Source organism: Sphaeramia orbicularis, chromosome 14 (assembly GCF_902148855.1).
Source record: "Sphaeramia orbicularis chromosome 14, fSphaOr1.1, whole genome shotgun sequence".
Classification (NCBI taxonomy): Eukaryota; Metazoa; Chordata; class Actinopteri; order Kurtiformes; family Apogonidae; genus Sphaeramia; species Sphaeramia orbicularis.
Window position 1 is genome coordinate 44,514,306 of NC_043970.1, and position 21,702 is coordinate 44,536,007.

Sequence of the window (21,702 nt, forward strand, 5' to 3'; positions counted from 1 at the left end):
TTAATTTCTGCTTGTTTACAGGTTAATTCAGAATAAAATAACCATAAGACATAAAATATTGATGTACAAGTTGAATTTATTGAATATTTTGTCAATATTTTGTTATTTAATTGATTGTTTTGTTTATTTCGATAAAGTCATTCAATATTTTTTAAATCCTTATTAGAAAGAGAAGAAACTATTAAAGCACATGAAGGAGACATGAGAGGACAAAATGTACAAAATGTGTTTTTTGAAAATTTTATCACCTTATTACTGCATATTTGTATTATTTGTCCATATTATACTAAATTAGACATTAAATATTAGTCTGCCTCTCCTTCCTTGATAACATAACCAACATCTCCCCTGAGACACATAATCTTTGTCCCACATTTGGTTTTTTGGGACCGTGCGTGTTGCGAAAAACATGAATTATGTCCAAAAATTATGAGCCCAAAATGTTTTTGCATTAAAGTAAAAACCTTTTTATCTGTATTGTCTGAGTTTTTATTTATTTATTTATTTATTTATTTATTTAAATTTGCACATAATTTTACCAACTGAAATGCGGCTAAATAAAACCTACTACTCTATGAACAGCAATAAATGTTTATTCCATTGTATTTATTCTTTGTTGTGTGAATCTGATCAGTCTTTACATTAGTAGTTATCTCTCATTTAATATCTTTTTCTGATCATGATTTGCATTTATTCTTCTTTTTATTTCCTCCATGTACAATGCTTTTCTCATTTTATATTTACATGAAGCATTCTGTAACCTGATTTTCACAAAGTGGTCCTTAAACAAGTACCACTTATTATTCTAGCCTTGCAAATTTTTATTGATTCCCTTCATACTTGAGCCAAATCTTGAAAATATTACATTTATTCTGTGCCAAAATAAGAAGAATAACAAAAATATCAACCTCCCACAGCTGTCCTTTGCTGAGAGGATTTATTAAGCATAATTATCAGCAGTATATGCATTAATTCATCTAAATATTAAAGTCTGTAATCTGTCTAATCACATACAGCTGGATTACAGTCTGATGCACTTGAGCCTTTGTTGTCATGGTAATAGACATGGTCATTTATTATAAATCCTTTGTTTATCATCAACTCCAGCCTTAAATTCATGCCTTTCCTTGCATAACATCATTATTTAGGTGTGATTTCAGTGACATGTGGTGCATGAGACGTCTGTTATTATTATTCTTATTATCATTATTATTATTATTATTAAAATTATTTTTCATACAATAAAATGTCTGCATGTGAATGTGGCAGCTCCACAGATGCATATTTTTAGACCTAGTGTTTGGATGCTGTCATTACAGGCTGATGTGTGTCTCCACAGTATTTTTAACCCGAGCTGTGCGGACTAAATATCTGTGAGAGGAGATCAAGCCTGCTCTTAATCATTTAGACACTAATAATAATAATAATAATAATAATAATAATAATAATAATAATAATAATAATAATAATAATAACAATAATAAATAGGTGGTGTTGGTGGATGGTAGTGCAGATTAAAGCTGCCGGGTGTTGTATGAGTCTGATTTTCTCTCTGCAGCCGAAATGACTGATATTTTCGCGTTTTTTTTCTGCTTCCTCCCGGCTTTGCTTTGGGTTTCCGACCACTGGAGACCATCGCCATGCGTCTTGCTCCGCGCATGCGCCGTACATGCTCAAACACATACACACAGACACACACATACACAGCTCTGGGATCAGCTCAACTATTTTGATTTGTGAATGTAAGACGAAAAAATTATATACGCGTCTCCTTTGTTCGCCGCCGGCGTTTTTGCGCACAGTTCGGCGCAATTTCGTCAATTTTCGGCCTCCAATCGTGATGATTTTTTACGGAACGCGTCGCTGCCGAAATACAAAAGGGAAATCGCTCATTTTTCAATATTAACATTAAGTTGGAGTCTGTGGCAAACTTTGGCCACACCTAGATCCTGTCCCATTTCCACTAAAAAAGCAGCTTTTTTTTTCCCCCTTTCTGGTGCGTTTGTTTGTGTGTCGGCGAGTCCCGGCGGTGTAACCGGAGAGGGGCCTCAGAGAGGGAATGCAGGACTGCAATGGAGCACAATGCAATACAGGTAAAGCCGATATTATTTCCTAATAAATGTACATTTGTGGTGCTGAGAACCGGCAGATTTCTGACCTGTTGAAGGGGGAATAATTTTAACCTTGTGTCGCGTAAAATTTCGGCCTTTTCGGCGTTTTCTTTCATTTACTTTGACCATGTCGTATTGATTGTTTTCCCATATCAACCAAAACCAAGCCCCGAGAGTTGCTCTGACTGCAATTACAACTTTATTCAAGCAGACTCAACTTTTTTTTCCTCCACAGGCTGAAAATAAGCTAAAAATATCGGCGTTTTTACACAATCCTTGACGGTTATGTGCGCGAGCTGTCGCCTGCTTTGATATCCGACACTCAGCCGTTCAATTCCAGTTTAATATTTCTGATATTTTTCGTTGTGTTAATGATTAATTTCTTTGTGTGTCGTGTCGACTGTCTCCGCTTCTCCTCTGGCTACCAACCCCCACCCACACTAACAACACATTAGCGAAATAAAATTAAATTTCTGGCCGTGTGCCTGCCGGAAAATATCAGGAAACTTTTCAGCTCGTGCACCTTTTTTTTTTTTTTTGACCAAAAAACGGCGATAGCAGCGTGTCGGTGTTACGACATTTTAATTCTGAACGGAAACTCTCCAAATTAAATCCCACATCGACGTGATATTAAAGATTGAAATATTTTTCGACAGGGACTAGGTGGAGCAGCAGTAGTGTTGTTTTTTTTTAATAGGGAGCATATTGATATTATTATCAAATCCCCCGACATTTTGTCTCCGGCGTAATTGCCACAGTTTAAGGAGGAATGTGAATATTGTGTGTGTGTGTATGTATGTATGTGTGTGTGTGTGTGTTTGAAGAGGAAATGTGGAGTTTTTGTACTTGAAATAGCGAGGATTAGTCCTGCCTAAAACCCAGGAAACATTCAAAGGACATAGCCAGGGCAGTGTAGTCGAAATAAAAGCAGTAAAGTCTGACATTTTGACTGGAATGCTTCATGTGTGGCGTGGGAAATATTCAATATCCCAGCAGTGGTTGTATATTTTTTATAATGCCTTAGTTTAAATATTAATTTCTCGCAGCATCTAAATGTTTTTTTCCTTGTGGTGAAGTTATGAGGCTTTGAATAACAGGATATACCCAAGGTCAGTACTGTAGGCTGTGTTTAGAGGTTATTTATTTATTTATTGTCCAAGCAGGAGACATTTTATTATTAATATTCGTCGCGTTTTTTTTTTTCTCGCCACCCCCACCCCTCCTCCCCTTCCTCCTCCTCTTCCTTCCTTACCGAGCTGAAAACTGTGTAAAAAAAACATAACAAAAAAAAAAACCAAAAAAAAAAAAAAAACAACCAAAAAAAAAAAAAAAAGAAAAGAAAAATCAGCATCCCCAGAAATATCACGAGAACTGACGTGGGCAGGCTGCAGATTAAGGGTTTCCATCTTAAACTCTTGTGTATATTCACATTTTAGACACAGGGCTGCCTCTCGGGGCTCAGATTATATTATGTGGCTTTTATTTTCCTGCCTGCTCAGCCCTGCCTCGTTTCCACCGCTAGGCTGGAGCACTGCTTCAGCTGGCCCTCCCCCAGGGCAAAAAAAAAAAAAAAAAGCCCTATGATATTCATTAAAACTCATTTAGTCGATAAAAACAGAGCAAGGAGAGCATTTTGTCCTTCATTTATGTTAAAGAACTGATACCACATTATATAATCACCCTTTTCTCCGTTGGAAATGCTTTTTAACTCAAATTCTGTGAGTATTATTTGCAAAATGGAGGAGAGACCAGAAGTGGTGTTTGACTTTTTCTTGCAGTGCCTATAATTTGCAGAATTGTTTTTTTTTTTTTTTTCTTTTTTCGTTGGAGCTCTCTAACATGTTTTGAGCTCTCTTAAAGCATGTTAGGACCTAAGTGAGATGGATTCATATAGAGTTTTAAGCAAATATCAGGAAAATATCTTTAGATGAAGCAGTTTTTTTTTTTTTTTTTTTTTTTTTTTTTTTTTGAGGAAATGGCAGAAATTGCTTGTGAAAAGTAATAAACAGACATTAAAAACTAGACAAAGAATAAAAACTAAACATGTGCAGTAATTTAAACCATATTTAATAGATTACCTTTAACACTTCTGTCCTTTGCCTGTTCTTTGCAGAATTTGAGAGCTTTCTAATTTTGACACAAAGCATTTTAGGACCTAAATGAAATGGATTCATATAGAGTTTTAAGCAGAAATCAGGAAAATGTCATTATATAATGATTTTATTTTATTTTTTTTAGAAAATGGCACAAATTGCTTGTGTAAAAGTAATAAAAAATGCGTAATACAGACATTAAGAGCAAGACAAAGAATAAAATTAAATGTATCCAATAATTAGCCATATTTGATAGATTAGCTTTAACACTTTTGTCCTTGACCCGTTCTTTGCAGAATTTGAGAGCTTTCTAATTTTGACACAAAGCGTATTGGGAAGTGAATGGATTCATATAGAGTTTTGGGAAAAAGAAACAAAGGATGTTAGTTAAACAGGAAGATACAGGCTATTTATATAAATACTTTAATTGAGTAAAAGGCACACATTGGCGTGCAAAAGTCTAAAGAACAGCATAAAACTGATATTAAGAGAAAGACGAAGAATAAAAGATAAATAAAAATAAAACGTCTACTAAAAATGAAACAATTTTTAATAGATTAGCTTCGACATTTTTTGTCCCTGTGCCTATATTTTGCAGAATCTTTGTGTTAGAGCTTTGTAATTTTGACACAAAGCATGTTTGGATGCAAGTGGAATGGATTCAGAAAGAGTTTTGAGCAAACAAATCTCAAGAAATGTATTTATATAAAGCATTTCACTGAGAAAAAGTCACAAATTGATGTGCAAAAGTAAAAAAAAAAAAAATGGTATAAGAGATATTAAGAGTAAGACAAGGAATAAGTTAGATGTACAATGTTTTTAATAGATTGACTTCAACATGTTTCCTGTCAGCACCTATAATTTGCAGCATTTTTGTGTTAGAGCTCTCTAATTTTACACAAACTCACTTCCACACACTGTGAAGTAGAATGGATTCAAACAGTTTTGACTAAACGTCACAAACTATGTAAGTCAACCAGGAAAATGTATTTATGTAGAAGTTTTCCCTGAGAAGAAGTCGCAAATTTCAAAGTAAAAAAAAAAACAGCATAAAATAGATATGAAGAGCAAGACGAGTAATAAAAGTTAAACATACACGACAGCTAAAACCATTTTTAATAGATTGGCTTCAAAATCATTTGCTTCAGCTCCTATAATGCAGAATGTTTGTGCTGGAGGTCGTTAGTTTAGACTCAAAGAACATTAGAAAGTAAATGAAATGCATTCATGTAGCTGTCTTAGTAATAGAAAAGACACAATGTATTTTTTAGGCATTAAAAAGTGGCCTCAGCACCTGAAATTTGCACAAAAATGATAGCATTAAGGCAAGCATTAAAAGCAAAAATAAAAGTACATTATAAAGTAAGGGAAATGCATAAAAAACTAAAAATGCATCATGAATATAAGTTATAATTGACAGAAGTTTCGTCAAACTGTCAGTTTTTGTCAATTGTCAAATTTGACCTAAGCCCGTACGTAAACCAGTAAAATGTATATACAGTATTTATAGAGCTTCTCATTGGTCAAAAGTTACAAATTGCTTAACAAATGAGACATGACTGTCACATGATGAATAAAAAAAAAATCTGAGTGAAGTAGTTTTAATGCTTATTGTCTCAGCTTCGGTATCTCCCAAAAGGTTTGTTAGCAAAGTAAGAAGTTTATCAATAAGATGTATTAATGTAAAATTTTCACAGAGAAAAGTCAGAAATGGCTTTTAAAAGACTCAAAGTATAAGCAAGACAAGCTGAAAAAGTTAAAAATACCTGATAAATAAAAATGGTTGTAATGGAGCAGTTGTAACACTTTGAGTTTCATCTTTAATCTGTAGAATATTTGTGTTTCAGATCTGAAAGTTTGACACATAATGTATTTCTACAGAGAAAAAGTCACAGAAGAGTCAATAAACTGAAGTAAAAGCAATATTTGGTTCTTAAAACTTGCAGAAAAGTCAAATGTAGTAACACAAAATAGCAAAATTGAAACATTGATCTAAACCTCCTAATATATTAATCTTTTTTTTTATTGTAAAATATGATTAAATAAGTGTCAGAAATGAGCATTTTACTTACAACATGTTGTCAGTTTGCTTGAATTATAATTGTATTAACTATTAATAGATTATTTTTTTCAGTGAATGAAGAAACTCATTGTGACAAACAGTAACTATTTAACTTAAATGCAAATACGATAAAAGTCCAACATCAAATTTTAGTTAAGGTCGTCTGCTCTTAGTTTCATTTTAATCTTACTTAAGTTAAATGTTGAGGAGTGAAACAGTAGTATTTATCATTATTGTCTTTAATATAAAAAAGGTGAAGTATAAAGTAAATACTTCCGTACTTGGATGTTGACCAACAGTGGATTTTGGAAAGGTTTCAACAGGACAGAGTGATTAATTGTTCGATATTAACCCCCCCCCCGCCCCCCCATCAGGGAAAAAAGAAAGCTCTCAACTCTATTAGAAATCACTGCTTTTGACTTTATTAGAAAGAAGTGTTGAACAGAACATGTTCAAGCAGTAAATAAATAGACTCGCTGAACATCAAACCAGTGAAAATCATTGTGATTGATAAGTTTTATTATATTATAATGTAAATATATTGATTTTAGGCTAACCATTGACTGCTATTGGAGCTAAATCCTACTGGTACTGGTTTATGTTGATTTAATATATCAATTACCCACTTTCATAGGTGTACATTTACTTTAGTTTGTCCATTTCACACTAATATTTATGCTTGACCTCTAGTATTTAGTAATAATTGTCTGACATTTTAATCCTGAGTAGACCTGTTTGTAATAAAAGTAAAAATTGTAAAATAAACTAACTACATATTTCACCAAACAGAGGTTTTTTTTTTTTTTTTGTATTTATTCAGCCTGTCTCCAGGATTCTGCTCTCGGGATTATAAATTAAGGATTCAAGTGTGTTTTGGTGCAAATATAGGACGTTTTTTCATGACGCAGAAAAAGGAGGAAACCTAAAATTCTTTTAAGAGTGAAATCTCAATTAAGTAATGACTTGAACGGCAGCATTCAGTGAGGGACATTCATCTATGGTTCAGCTGAGGTAACAGTATTGAGTCGTTACATTAGAAAAGTATCAGTAATATTTTTTATGAAAAATATATTGTGAAATGTCACATTTACAGATTCACCTCAAAGGGTTATATAAAAAAATACACCATCTGTCCTTCAACACTTTGATTAAAGGTAAAACTGTCAAAAAACTTACATTAAAGAAATATGAATGCAGTGCAAAGAACTGAGACGTGCTTAGTTCAATGTCCTCAGGTTAAACTAGTCAGGTGTGAACAGAGCTTTAAACTTAATGCTGTTTTATATCAGATTGTCGAAGAGTGGAAACTGCAGTGCTTTCAGTCCAAAATGGAGGAGCTGTATCTACTGATGCACACTGATGTCACCACGGCACAAAAATTAAGCCTCAATTCTTACAATTTAAATAGTTTTGTGGTAGTGAAGAGTGTCACAGTTTAGTGGGAAAACACAATGGTGGTGTTTGAGATCTGCTTTCAGTCAATAATGGCAGCATTGTTCTGTGTTGATAATCAATAACAAATTGAGTGGGTTTTTTTTTAATAGAAAAAAGCCAAACCTCTCTGAATCTCTGGGCTTCTTAAATGCCAGTATTTCCTTATTTGTTGCTTCTTTGACAGCAGCTGAATATCTTAATGCTGTGGCTCGAACAAGAGATGATGATATCTTGGACTTTTATGACATTTCTGGTGTTTTTTGACCAAAGAATCGATTAATTGAGAGGATAATATACAAAGAAAGTAAATGTTGTATTCCTAGTGTAATGCCTTTATGATACTCTGTAGTATAGAATCTGGAAACATGAATATAATCTTTTTTTGTTTTAAGCAGAGGTCAACTGATATTGGATTTTCTAAGGCCAATTTTATAATGAAAAAGATAAATAAATTTGGTCGATGGCCAATATCTAATGCCAATTTTTGAGGCTGATATTTAAGGCCAATTTATTTATTTATGTATTTTAAAAGCACATTGACCAGAAAATACAATTGAAACACTCGGATAATTAAGATTTTTACACAGCAGTATAAATGAAATTATTAATACACTTGCACATAGTACTCTTTTAACATTTATTGAACTTCAAGTGCTGCCCACACAGGTGCCTGATCAAATATCTTACATCATTTTTACTACTGATCAAATATCAGCTTTCAAAAAACAAAATTAAGGCTGATATTGGAAAAAAAGAAATGATAAATTTGTTTACCTCTAGTTTTACATCTAATTTCTTCACTTATTCATAAATAAACTCAGCTCATTGATTCCTATAAAAAATCTGATAAGGGCTATCACTTCCTTTTTGGCAAAATATTTCTTAAAATATCTATAACATTACTGTAGTGTCCAGTTGTATTCAGTATTCCTGTAATCTTTTATCATTAATTATTTTCTCTCCCTATTCATATCAAGTAGCCATTTCTCTAATCATATGTTTAAAAATCCCAATAATATTCAATTATCAGCTAATGGTATGTTTCAGTATTTTCCTAATGCTGCTATATTTCCCTGATTATAGGGCCAGTATTTTCCCAATGACATGAAGTGGAATAAAAACCATGTGTCAGTATTGATTTTAGCTTTAGTCAAACCGCTGGTAGAAAAAGATTATTCTATGACTCTTATCAAAGGAGGATGAGTGATTATTTTAACAAGTTTTTAGGGAAAAAGCCAATTATCTTGACTATTTCTTAGTTTTCTTAATATCTTTAGGCAAAGCAAATGTGTTTTTTACAGTTTATTGACCATTGGAAAGACATCCTCTAGTATTTTACACATAAAATGATCAATCACTGTAATTAGAAGCTGATTAACAGATTGACTGATAATAAAAATTAGCGTTGGTTCAATCCTAAAATGGTCTTATTTGTAAAAATGCTACTTTAGTTGACATGTTTCCTTGAACCACTAAACATGTCTCAGTAGTAACCCGATTTTCTTCTCTACAATGTTTTTTGTCCTTGTACCTATAAATATAAAAGTCTTACAATACATATTAGTCATACCACCTGCTCCTATGGTGTAAAAACATCTATAAAAATCCCAAAATACAATGACATGAGCTCAGACTGATGTGGAGTGAATCATACTCTGCTCTTCCTAAAACTAGGACTTAGAATATTTCTACAATAGATGTGGTAAATCTGTATTTCCTGTTTTCATATTTGTCTAAATGTCTGTCCAATTAATCCTTAGATTTTTGACTAATATTTGCTTCAGTACTTCCAAGGCATTTTAATCTAAATACTTAATATTGTGTTTTGTCTTGTCATTCTTATCACTGTGACAAAGAATCGAAAAGACAATGAATTTCATTAATATGAAGCCAAAAATCTGTCAAAATACACTTGAATTTTTTGCTTCATAACACAGTAATGGAGGAAAAAATTGTACTTAAAACCCAATTATGGACTTAAAAACAATAAATGAAAAACATTTGATGTTGTAAAACAATCTGGGTTCTTCTATGAAACCAGTTCCTAAAAGCAGTTATGAAGCAAAGTTGGAGGCACTTTGGGTCCATTTTAAAAATAAATATTTACTGAGATAAAAAAGAAACAATTTTTCCAGATATAACAGTTTTTAAATTTGACGCACGCATATAGAAATCCGCATGTAACACGGTAATATGGACACGAAAATTACACGCTACTATTTTTTTGAATATCTTTTCATCCTCACAGATACATTTTGGGAATCAAAGTAAATATTCAAGGCAGTGTTTCACAAAAATGACTGCTGTTGCAAAATCACTCGAGATTTATTTGTTTAAATGGGCAGGTTCCCCATATTTCGCCAGTGGACATGATGGGTTATGTACGAAACCTCGAATGAGACTGAGATTCATGAAAAACCTTCATGTCTATTTTAGAAAAACCACTGGGATTGTCAAATTTAACACAGTGTCTTTATTTATAGTCTATATAAGACCATTTACAGCCATGTTTTCTAGATCAAATGCACTGACGCCTAAGTAGCTTTTCATGTCCCAATTTTCGTCCAATTTTTGGCCCCAGTATTTGATTATAGATTCATTAATTTTGGGATGGCTCAGAGCAACAGTATAATTTTTTTTGCATTTATCTGAGGTCATCATTAGGTACATCCTGGGGGGAAATATGTCTACATTTCTCTTTTATTATTGGGTCTAAAAAAGTTGGCAAAGTGCCAGATACCAAAATAAACCCAGTTTCACGGAAAGACCCAGATGGAAAACACTAATTCATGCATATAACTATAACACTTATTTTACTGTAATTTTTATATCTCTGGTGTATAACGTGGGAGTATGTGATCAGTATATTTGTACATCCTTCAGAGTTTTTTTGTCTGAGCAGAACTTAAAACCATTCAGTGTTTTTTCACCCAACTTGCCTAAGTTTATCAGATCACAGTGGCATCTTTTGCTATTTTGTCTTTGTATTTATTTATTTATTTTTCAGTGTTTTGTTTTTTTCTGTTCAGTGAATTCACAAACACAAAATCGTGGATAAATACACAGGAGATTTGTGAAATGGGACACCACAAGAAGCCATAGCTTAAAAATAAGGGTCCAGAGACAAAGTAAATACAGTTAAACATGTATGTAAGGCAATGAATTAGACCAAAAATGGAAACTAGAAAAACACTGAGTATTTTTCCAGTAAACTACTTGATTCCTCTGCTGCGATCGAACAGGCTCAAAGAAATAAATCTAACATCACAAACAAGTACTATTTTGGATTCTATGGGACCATTATACCATCCCCTGATGGATTTAATGCTGAAATTTAATCTAATCTACTATCAAAAAGGTCATGTTGAACGGTGGTTTTATGCATTTTGAATAGAAAGTCAAATGTGGTCTCAATTATGTCCAAAGCTGTGAGCTTAGATGGTATTATATGATAATGGAAAACAAAAGGTGAGTACAGACACATCTATACAGGGACATTCTTATTCTGATGGATGCGGTTAAGTTCCATGCATAACTAGACATCAACCACCAGCACCAATAAGATATTTTACAAACAAATGGGGGTGGGGTTTGTGGATGATCAACACATCATCTGACAAATTAAGTCAACCAGTGTTGGCAAATGTTAACAAACATCCAATTCTGTACACAAATCCGACCCCAACACAAAGCTGATAAATATGATCGACTCTAGCATTGGGAAAAAAATTGTGAAAAATGCCTGAATCGCAGAAGTGAACAAATATTCAGAATATATCCTGTTATCCAGGTATAGTCTGAGTAAAGAGAGGACATTTGTGAAACATATTTTTAGTTCATATAGGCTAGAAAAAATAGATTAAACTTGTAACTTCTCCATAACGTTAAAGAAAAGTATTAGGATTTTTTTTTGGCCACATCCTGTGTGTTAAACCTGGCTTCAGTAATTAATATGAGACTGGAAATACTGGTTCTGAGAGTCAATAAGAGTAAAAAAAAAAAAAGTTTATTATTGCACCTAGAATTTATTTATTTATTTTTTTGTTATTTTCATATTCAGTTTCAGAATTTATCATGGCTTTGGTTTGTGTTCATTGATATATTTATTTGGGTAGTTTGTAGTTTTATGTCGGTGTATAATTCAACAGTCTTCTGGTTTCTAATCGTCAGATATTTTGCTGGGCCTTATTTTGACTGATTAATCAGGTATTAAATATTGTCTGCTCCAAATTAGTATATTTTGGCCTTTAATTTGCTGCTACCTCTATTCAATGTTTAGCTGTCAATAAGATGTGAAAGTGAAACGGTAAGAAGTTCACCAATTGTGGATTACTAAAAACTGATAAAATAACAATGGTTAAATTTGACAATTAAAATCCACTATACATGTGTGAAACTAACTTGATCGTTGACTTGAAAAATAGGTCAAATTATTGAATCAATCACGGAGAATTAACCTCAGGAGGATTTTCAAAGGTAATAACTCATTAAATGTGGAACTCAGTATCTAGGTGGGTGTGATTTAATCTTTTGAGGAACTATTTTCCTTCAGTTATTCCACATTTAAAGAACAATGTTAACTCTTGGTTGCTGTTGGTTTATAAAATGTGCTATCAGTCTATCTCTGTTTGTAATTCAATCAATCAAATTTTATTTATATAGCGCCAAATCATAACAAAAGTTATCTCATGACACTTTACATATAGAGTTGGTCAAAACCAGACTCTAAGCCAATTTACAGAAACTCAACAGAATCAATTGTAGATTTTATTGTCCTCGTGGGCTTTGTAGCTTAGCAATCAATAGAGATAAATCTGACTGGAAAGGTTTCATTTTATGTCTACAATTGCAGAAAAAATTATTAGACCACCCTTGTTTTCTTCCATTTGTTATATCTTTAGTTGTACCAGGCATTAAAATTAACATTTGTTTGGACAAAAATAATGGTTACAACAAATATAGCTCATAGTAGTTTAACTTGAGAGCTGATATTGATCCATTTTCCATGTTTTCTTGATGATAACCAAAATCACTTCAGTTCTTACATCAATATCAATGGCATTGTACTGACAAAAACAGTATTTTTACACATTCCGTGTTTTCTTTTCTGTGTGTTTTAGTTGCATGATACACACAGGAGTTAGTACTTGATTGCATAACCATTGTTTTTGATGGTCTAATAATTTTGTCCATGACTGTATTTCTGGGTTTTGTTACGTTTGTAGTAGCTGATGTTGAACATTTAGATGATTAAAGGTTCAGAATGCAAGTTTTTTGAGTCTGTGGTTGTTGTTCTGATTTCATTACTAAGTTAACAACTGTCTTAGTTTTCTACATCCATGAAAAAACCTACAATGCACCATTTCTTTTTTGTCAAAATCCACACATTCACTCTCAGGGCATTTTCACACAGCATACTCGAGTCTGTATCTGGGTACGCTGGACCCCAAAGTCTGCTTAATTTTATCCATGTGAATGCAACCGTTCCGTGCTCTAGTCCAGTTGAGAAGGTAGTCCTGGGTACGGACTGCATAGACTCCAGCACGGTATGATGCTGTGTGAATGCGATCTGCTTCCACATCTGCAACAGGTGTAGGTGCTATACTCGTTTCAACTCTGGTGGATTGTGGGTATTGGATGAGGGAGGATGGGTGTGTGGGGGTCATGGATGATCAACACATTAGCTTATTAATGGAGTCGGTTTACGTCAAAAAATGACTAGATCTGACCCCAAAACCAGGTCAGACAAACTAAACACATGAATATATTTTAATGTTATACATTAAACCTTTAGTTACTTTGACAAATTAATCAGATTGTCTAACACACTCTGTATCACCAGAACTCAGCTCTGTTGGCAGCTGATAGTTGATATAGTTCCAAACAACAAATTCAGACTTTAAGGGGAAGTAAAAGTAAAAAAAAAATGGTTATTTTGACATTCAATTCCACATTTATGTGACATTTATTACATAGATGTAGATGTTTAGTTCAACAGTTATACAGTGTTTAACAGTCAAAGGGGTGATGCAGGGTTTTGGATATATCGGCAAAACCTGGAATCCAATCCTCAGTTTCCAGGCTTGGTATTAAAAATAGTCTCCTAATGCATCTTCAGTGTGATCAGATTTGATTTCCCTGCTCTATGTGCAAATAAATATCTGCTATAGTCTGAAACATAGTGGAAAGTTACATCTGCTGTCAAACAATCTGACTCTGAAGTGTTTTGTTGTCTGTCGGTGTCAAAACTCAATTGATGCATCTGAAACGTTAATATGTCAACAATATTTAACGACTTTTTAAAAAATTCTTATCATGGCATTTTTATGTTAGTGATGAAAACATCTCCAAGTGTTTTCAGAGGCAGATGTGCACACTTGCAGTGCTCTGTATGGGCTTCTTGAAATGTTCCGATGTCGAATATGAGGCTGTTGGTTGACAAGTTTTATTTGCACAGATGTTGTCCGCTTAGTATTCAGACACATTTCTATTTAAACTGATGCATGTCTCCTAATGTGTGCTCAGTGTGTTCACATCAGGTATTAGATCTGCCAACATACGATCAGATCTCATGGATGGAATTTGGTTTGGAGTCCTCCCATGAAACAATATTAGCACTTTTCAATTTAAAAAACCCCATAAATTTCCTGTAATTTTGTGTCAATATTCTTACCAAAGCTCGAGGGATGCTTCTATGAAACTGATCCCTAAAAGCAGGACAGAGATGTAAAACAAAAGTAGACTAATGTTATGAAGGAGGTTTGGAATTATTATTATTTTAAAATAAATAAATACTGAGGAAAAAGTGAAACTATTTTTCAAATTTAACACATTTTTATTTGACGCTCGCATACAAAAATCTGCATGTAACACGGACACCAGGTTTCTATAAAGAACTCCCCTGTCTTTTTTTCAGGTTTTTTTTCCAATACCCACACTATACACAAAGCAAATCCACAGACAACTCAGTGATATCAGCTTTTTCCTCAGAAATTATGACTAGTCAATATTCCAGCAGTTTCTATTATTCTATTGTTTTGAATATGTTTTCATTTTCTCACAGGCACACTTTGGGAATAGAAGTAAATGTGCAAGGCAGAGTGTTTCACAAAAATGTCCGCTGTTGCAAAATCACCTGTGATTTACTTGTGTTTAAATGGACTGGTTCCGCACGTAATGTGAGTGGACACGATTGGTTACACACGAAACCTCGAATGAAATTCATGAAAAACTCAATGTCTGGATTAGAAAAACCACTAGGATCATCAAATTTAACAGTGTCTTTATTTATAGTCTATATAAGACCATTTAAAGCCATGTTTTCCAGATGAAATGCACTGACTTCTAAGTAGCTTTTCCTGTCCCAATTTTGGTCCTATTTTTGGCCCCATTATTTTATTAAAAATTCATTAATTTTGGGATGGCTCATAGCAAGAGTATATTTTTTTGCATCATTAGGTACATCCTGGGGGAAAATATGTCTACATTTCTCTTTTTATTATTGGATCTAAAAAAGCTGGCAAAGTGCCAAGTACCACAATAAACCCAGTTTCATGGGAAGACCCAGAGTAGATATTAAATAGGCAACACCCAAAAAAACATAGACAAAACCTGATGAACATTAGATCTGAAAAAGTGAATGTGATTTTTCATGTGATTCTTGTAATCGCATACAATCACAGCTACAATATTAAATGTTGCACTAATTATCCACTGCGTCAATTCAGTCAATTATTTTAAATAACCAATAAATGATTGGAGTGGTTTATTTATTAAGTCAAACAAAAGTCTGAGACTGGGGGGAAAAAACTATAGTATTATCATAATTAAAATTATACTTTGTCACCATCTTATTGTTGTTCTTCAGCTTAATGATGGCAGAGAAAGCCCTAATGATATTGATCAAATAATAGTCTTCTTAATAACTTTCTTTTTCCATTGTTGGCAACAAATGTCCAAACTGTCCCTTCAGTAGAAATACACATACTTCTGTAAAAGTACAATCACTGCTTTAACTGCGTTATTACGCAACATAAAAAGTATAGGTTGTGAAGTGCACTCAGATTACATCTGAATACGTCATTTTTTTGTAGCTTTATTTTGTGTTATCATTAAAATAGTTGTCATTTCTCTGACTTAATGTTAAGTTTAAGCAATAAATCTGTCGTTGAAAATGTAAGATGCAGAAAGTTCAGATATTTTTGTGTAAAAATGTAAAAGTAAGAAGTTGGAAAAACACAGGTCAACCTTTGTTTCTTAGATATTTTTCTGTAAATGCGTGTTTTTCACTAAAATAATGGGTACTATGTTCTCTGGTGGACTTTGAGTTCTGAGTTTTGGAGATTCCTTTGGTTTTTTTAATGACATACGACTGTTCACTGTTCCTACAGTGTGTTTATGGCACTGATTAATGTTTCTGTGTCTTTCACCAGCGTGCTGTACCTATAATATACCCATAATTTAGTTGAATAGCGTTTATATTGTGTGTGTCGCGCTGCAGTGACTTTTATTTCCCTCATATTTTCCATGGCGAGTCAGTCTTTTTCTGCTATCTCCTGTGGTTGTATTATTTCAGTTACAGCAGGATATAGACTGTGACATTCAAACTGTGACCTTGTCTATTTTAATGATATTCCTGGCATTCTGCTATCACTCCATAATAACTCCTGCAGTCCACATATCATGTTCCCGAAGTGTTAAGTGATCTTTTTCTCATAGCTGCTGTTTTTCACTACTGGTTTTTGGTTTCTCACAGTATTCCCACTGTGTCTGTGCTACTCCACAGTGACGTAATTGTTCATTATGTCACTGCATTATGTTATCTGGCGGCTTTTTTTTTTTTTTTTCTTTTTTTTTTAAAGCTGCTATTCATATTTGACTCCGAATATAGCCGGTGTATATCTGTTGCTGTGACATTTATTCAGTATCTGCCTAAAATTGATCCTAGGCCTGCTGCAGCTGGTCTGCAGAGCTTCAGCGGTCGGGGGTGGGGGAGGAGGGGCCGTCTGTGGTGGGTTATGGGTATTGGGTGGGGGAGGGTGTGCAGGGTGGGGTGGGGTGGCGGGGGGTTGTGGATGATCAACACAGGAGTGAGAATTTGAGAATATTCTGCATTTGGGAAGCAGCGGCGGCAACAGCAGGCGGGAGGTGAAGGGCGTCAGGCAGAAGAAAAGCAGCGTTTAGACATCACAGCAGCTACAGGACGAACAGGAACGACTGGTTGTTTAAGAAAAAAATCCTCTCCAACAGACACGAACACTGTTTCTGGCGCAAGAGGGGAAGGAAATACTGTATGTGCATTTATTTAGTGAATCTTCATATCCCATGTATCATGACTAAATGGATAGCAGCTGCACAGACGACCACACCCTGAGCTCTATACACTAGGCCTATTATTTCATCTGGATAATAAGCCTGCTCATAGTTATATTTAACTTTATTTCACCTCACTAAAGATGAAAATGTTACGCACAAGAAATCCAGAAATGACAAAAGCCTCCATAAACAGCCGTGTTTCAGTGCCGGAGACATATCTGTTTAATATTTGAGGTCGTTTGCAGCCTGCGTGTTGCAGCTGTATGGCTGCATATTATGTTTCATTTAAAGCTGCTGTAATTCTGTCTACGTTGCCTCCAGCTCCAAACAGGGCATCACACAGGATCAGAGATGGTTCAGAATCGCAGAAATGACACAGGCTGCTCTCACAGCCACAACATATTCCAGTTTTAATCTAAAAAAAGACAATATTTTTCACTTAAGCTCATTTTGATTAAAGGTAGACTTGATAATCAACACCGATGGACTTTTTATTTATGATCTATAAATAAGTTTGTTCTGATGCTCTGATGGTTAATATTAGCTTTCTAAACTGGAGGGAAAATATTCACTTAAAAGGTAGATTTTTATAGTTAGGGTGATGTTCACTTTCACATTTACTGATTGCTTTGAGTTTGTTAAATGGTTTCAAATTTGTTTATTTTGGTATTGATTACTTTCACTGCGTTGGAAGAAGTCGAACTGAATATCTAAGTCAAAGGTCATCTCAGGCTTTCTCATGTTAATTTTTTGGGATGGAGGATGGGTGAGACTCGGTGTTGAATCTGTTTTTGGCTTTTTTCTTGCTCCAAAATCTACATCAACCTTTAAAACCTCCCCATCAGTCGACCTTCATTGTTGAATGTCAGGTTAGTTTTTATGAATGAAAGAAATTGGCACTAAACAGTAATTCACTGTTTTCATCTTGTATGTTTTATATAGTCATCTTTTACATCATTCTCCTTTTATTTCATTTGTTGTTTTTGTCATTTTTGTCTGAAACGTGTTTTTTTTTTTGTACGTTTTTTCATCCTGCATCTTTTTCATTTCATTTTTTTACATTTTGTACAACTAGTCTACATCTCTTTGTGCCTTTTTACTTTGTTTCGAGTCATTTTTTGTTGTCTACAACTTGTTACGTCTTGTTCCACCTTGTTTTGTATTCTAAACTTGTTCCATCTTCAACGTCATCTGAATTGTTTTTGTTTTGTCACATCTTTTATGTCTTGTTGTGTATTTTACATATCACAACTTCTTTAGACTTTGTCATGTTTCTTATTTTGTGTGTCTTTTACTTTTGCATAATTTCTATCATCTTTGTCTTGTTTTATCAAATTGCGGAGTCTTTTATGTTGTGTTCATCTTGTTGCATCTTCTACGTCATCTTTTTCTTGCATATTTTTTTTGCGATTGAAAACCACATCTTTCTAATACTTTTAGTTTGATAAAAAATTGACCAAAGATGAGAGATTGTAATTTTAATGACTTTTATCCATATTGCACAGACATGATATTAACACATTTAACTTCTTAATCAGAAAATGTGTATAATTCTGGATAATAAAGCATTATTTAACATAGTCAGTGACTTGGTGAAGCTGTAGTGGTTCAAGAAATGATTCTAAATAAAACTTAATATGGTCAAAATCTTAAATGTAACTGAAGGTACTGGAAAAACCTTAGACATCATCACTTTAACATTTTAATCAAACCGATTTTCAGTGGATTCACCTGAAATGCACATCTTTAATTACATTTTGATGATATTCAGTCCATCATTCACCCTCCGGAGCTTTGTCATCCTCTAGAAACTCACACAGAACTCAATTAGTCCAGGAACTGATCAACAGAAACGACATGACTCTTAAGAGGAAATACTTTCATTCATTTCTCGAGAGAAATACCGGTCGTTCTTTAGTTCCTGCTTCTTATTTAGCTGTTTATTTATGTGATGAGAAAGTAAATATTTTTGGATGTTAGATGAGAAGAGATTAATTTTTAGATCAGGTAGTTTTGACCTTTTCCTTCTTTGAGGACTTATTATTGAAGGTAAAATTAGAAAAGAGTTTGTTTGTATGAACACTGAAAAGGGTTAAAGTGAATACACTTAATGACCTAATTCAGTATTTGAGTCAGAACATGTCCTACAGTGTTTATTATTAGGTATTTATAAAGTAAGTTTTAAGCAAAATACCAAACTATTAATGTTTCAGTTTGATTTCACACCAGACAAAACAAAATATCTTTGATTTTTTTTTTTTTTTCTAAATGTTTTTTTTTTTTTTTTTAATATATCTTCTTATTTAATTTTTTACATAATTAACAAAAATACCCATCCCAACATACCCCCCCCCCCCCCCATCCATTCCCTACCCTTAGGGAGAGATTAAAATAAATACTGTAAATGCGCACAGCCGGGGCTCTGGCACTGCATCCAGCTCCAACCATTGATCGTAGAATACCATTAGTTAGTCATCTTGCAAAGTTCTAATATAAACATGAGTTGTCCAGAAATGGCATTTGAAAATGACAAATGAGCCGTACTTCGATACATGGTCGTATTGAACCGCTAGGGGTATACCGAATGGTACAATGTATACTGCTGGACCCCTAATATTTACCTTTCAAAGGGTTCCACCTGGCGGTTAAATCCATCATTTTCTACAACCTGTAGAGGTCGACCATCCAGAACAATAAACTGGAGGATCTTCTCCGTTATTTTTGTTGCTTTCATTTTGCCATTGGGGAGATTTTCACTGCTCTTTAGAACACTCGTTAAAGTTAACTGCTTCTGCTCGTTAGCCTTAGTTTTGCTGTTCGCTGTAGTCTTTGACATGATGCGTCTGTAAAGGCTTAATAAGGTTAGTTGTGTTGTACTTTTCAATGCTGCTGCCGCCTCTCCAAACACATGCGTTACAGATACTGCAGTAGCAGTGGAAGCTGTTGGCATGACAAATGTCAAATATTGGCCCTACTGCCGACACTTTGGTGTTAGCTGCCTCCATGCTACATTATTGTTACTTTTTCTCTCCACAATCAAAGATCTCTACCACAATGAGTAAGTCACCCGTTGCATTGACATTGGTATCACAAAGTGTGCGACACAGATCAGCAAAGTAATGAATAAAAAAGCACTTTGGATCAGTTGTATGGATCGGCACTTTTTTACCAATATCTGATTTGTGATTTGCATCTGGATCGGACTGATATCTGATACCAATATCAGATTGGTACATCCCTACCGTTTACACCACTTTTTTTTTTTTTTTTTTTTTTTTTTAAACTGTGTTTTATGGTGTTTTTTCTTGGTTTATCTGTGTCTTTTACATCACTGTCATATTATGACCTTAACATTGCTTCCATTTTGTGTCTCATTATATCTTTTACTACTTTTTTCATCTTGGTATTTATGTATTTTTAATCTTGTTCAATTTATCGTGTCTGGTTTTCACCAGTCTTCTCCGTGTTTCATGTATGTTGGTTAAAATCAGCATTGATATATCATGAAGTTGAACAATGACACAAAATAATAGTGGACAATTCTCCTTGAACTAAATTAACATTTCAACACTTTGGTTTAAATTAAGTGTGTGAATGTTAAACTCATCAGAAAACTAAATATTCCAGTAAAGTACTGGTAGTTAAAACTATGCTGAAGTATAGTAATGAAGTATTATTGTAAGAAGCCTTTAAGTAAATATAATCTGTTCCAGCCGAAGAGCAAAAAGAAAAGACGTCAGTGTTTAACACAAGGCGGTTTTTATAGTTTCTTAACATTCAGCCGAGGCTCAGCGCAGGGTTCAAACAGGTCCACATTGTTTAATTTTCAGCGTGATGACTTCCATGCTTTGTACATTGCCTCGGTGTGTGGACACCATGCATATTTCTGAGTTATTTGTGAGTAATGTTTCTAATGGAGCTCATTAACAAACTGACGGAGGCTGCAGATCCACATCCAAAATGGCAGCTCATTGTCCTCAAAGAACATCAGCAGTTGAAAGAAGCTCAGGAACTGTACGTAAGAACACTGTGAACAGCTCCTCTGGAGTTTCTCTGTTTTCTCCTGTTTTATATTTCCTCTGCGCCACATGTCAGTGGTTAATGGTGTGTCTTTATCAACAGAATTAAGGTAGATAATAAAACTAATCACATTCAAGAACCAGTTAATTTGTTGAGACGAGTTTGGATTATTACCCCCCTGAAGTAGAGACGAAGGGTGTTGTTTTTGGTTCGGTTTATTTGTTTCATTGTTTAACACTCTGGCAGCAAAACTATTGATTGAATTCATACCAAATTGGGTTTATACATTGCCAGTGACCCAGAATAGATGTGGTTACATTTTGGGAAAAGTAGGTCAAAGTTCCAATTTTTTATGAATTTTTAAAATCTTTTCTGTGATTTTATTTATAATGGGTGAAATTTCACATGTCTGTAGCAGCAAAACTATTTGTTGAGTTCATATCAAATTGGGTTTATAGATTGCCAGTGACCCAGAATAGATGTGATTACATCTTGGGGAGAAGTAGGTCAAAGTTCCAATTTTTTTAATGAATTTTTAAAATCTTTTTTCCCCCTATTTACTTATAATGGGTGAAATTTCACATGTCTGTAGCAGCACAACTATTGGTTGAATTCATACCAAATTGGATTTAGATTGCCAGTGACCCAGAATAGATGTGGTTACATC

General features: G+C 33.9%; 1 protein-coding gene across 1 annotated transcript in view; it reads left to right on the forward strand.

Annotated features, from left to right (window-relative positions):
• The first annotated feature begins 1,692 nt into the window (after positions 1–1,692).
• Positions 1,693–21,702, forward strand: part of LOC115433328 (AT-rich interactive domain-containing protein 5B) — a 71,811-nt gene continuing 51,801 nt past the window's right edge. Inside the window, exon 1 of the mRNA XM_030154675.1 lies at positions 1,693–2,093. Coding sequence (XP_030010535.1) covers positions 2,073–2,093 — 21 coding nt within the window. The 5' untranslated portion in view covers positions 1,693–2,072. The remainder of the gene's footprint in view (positions 2,094–21,702) is intronic.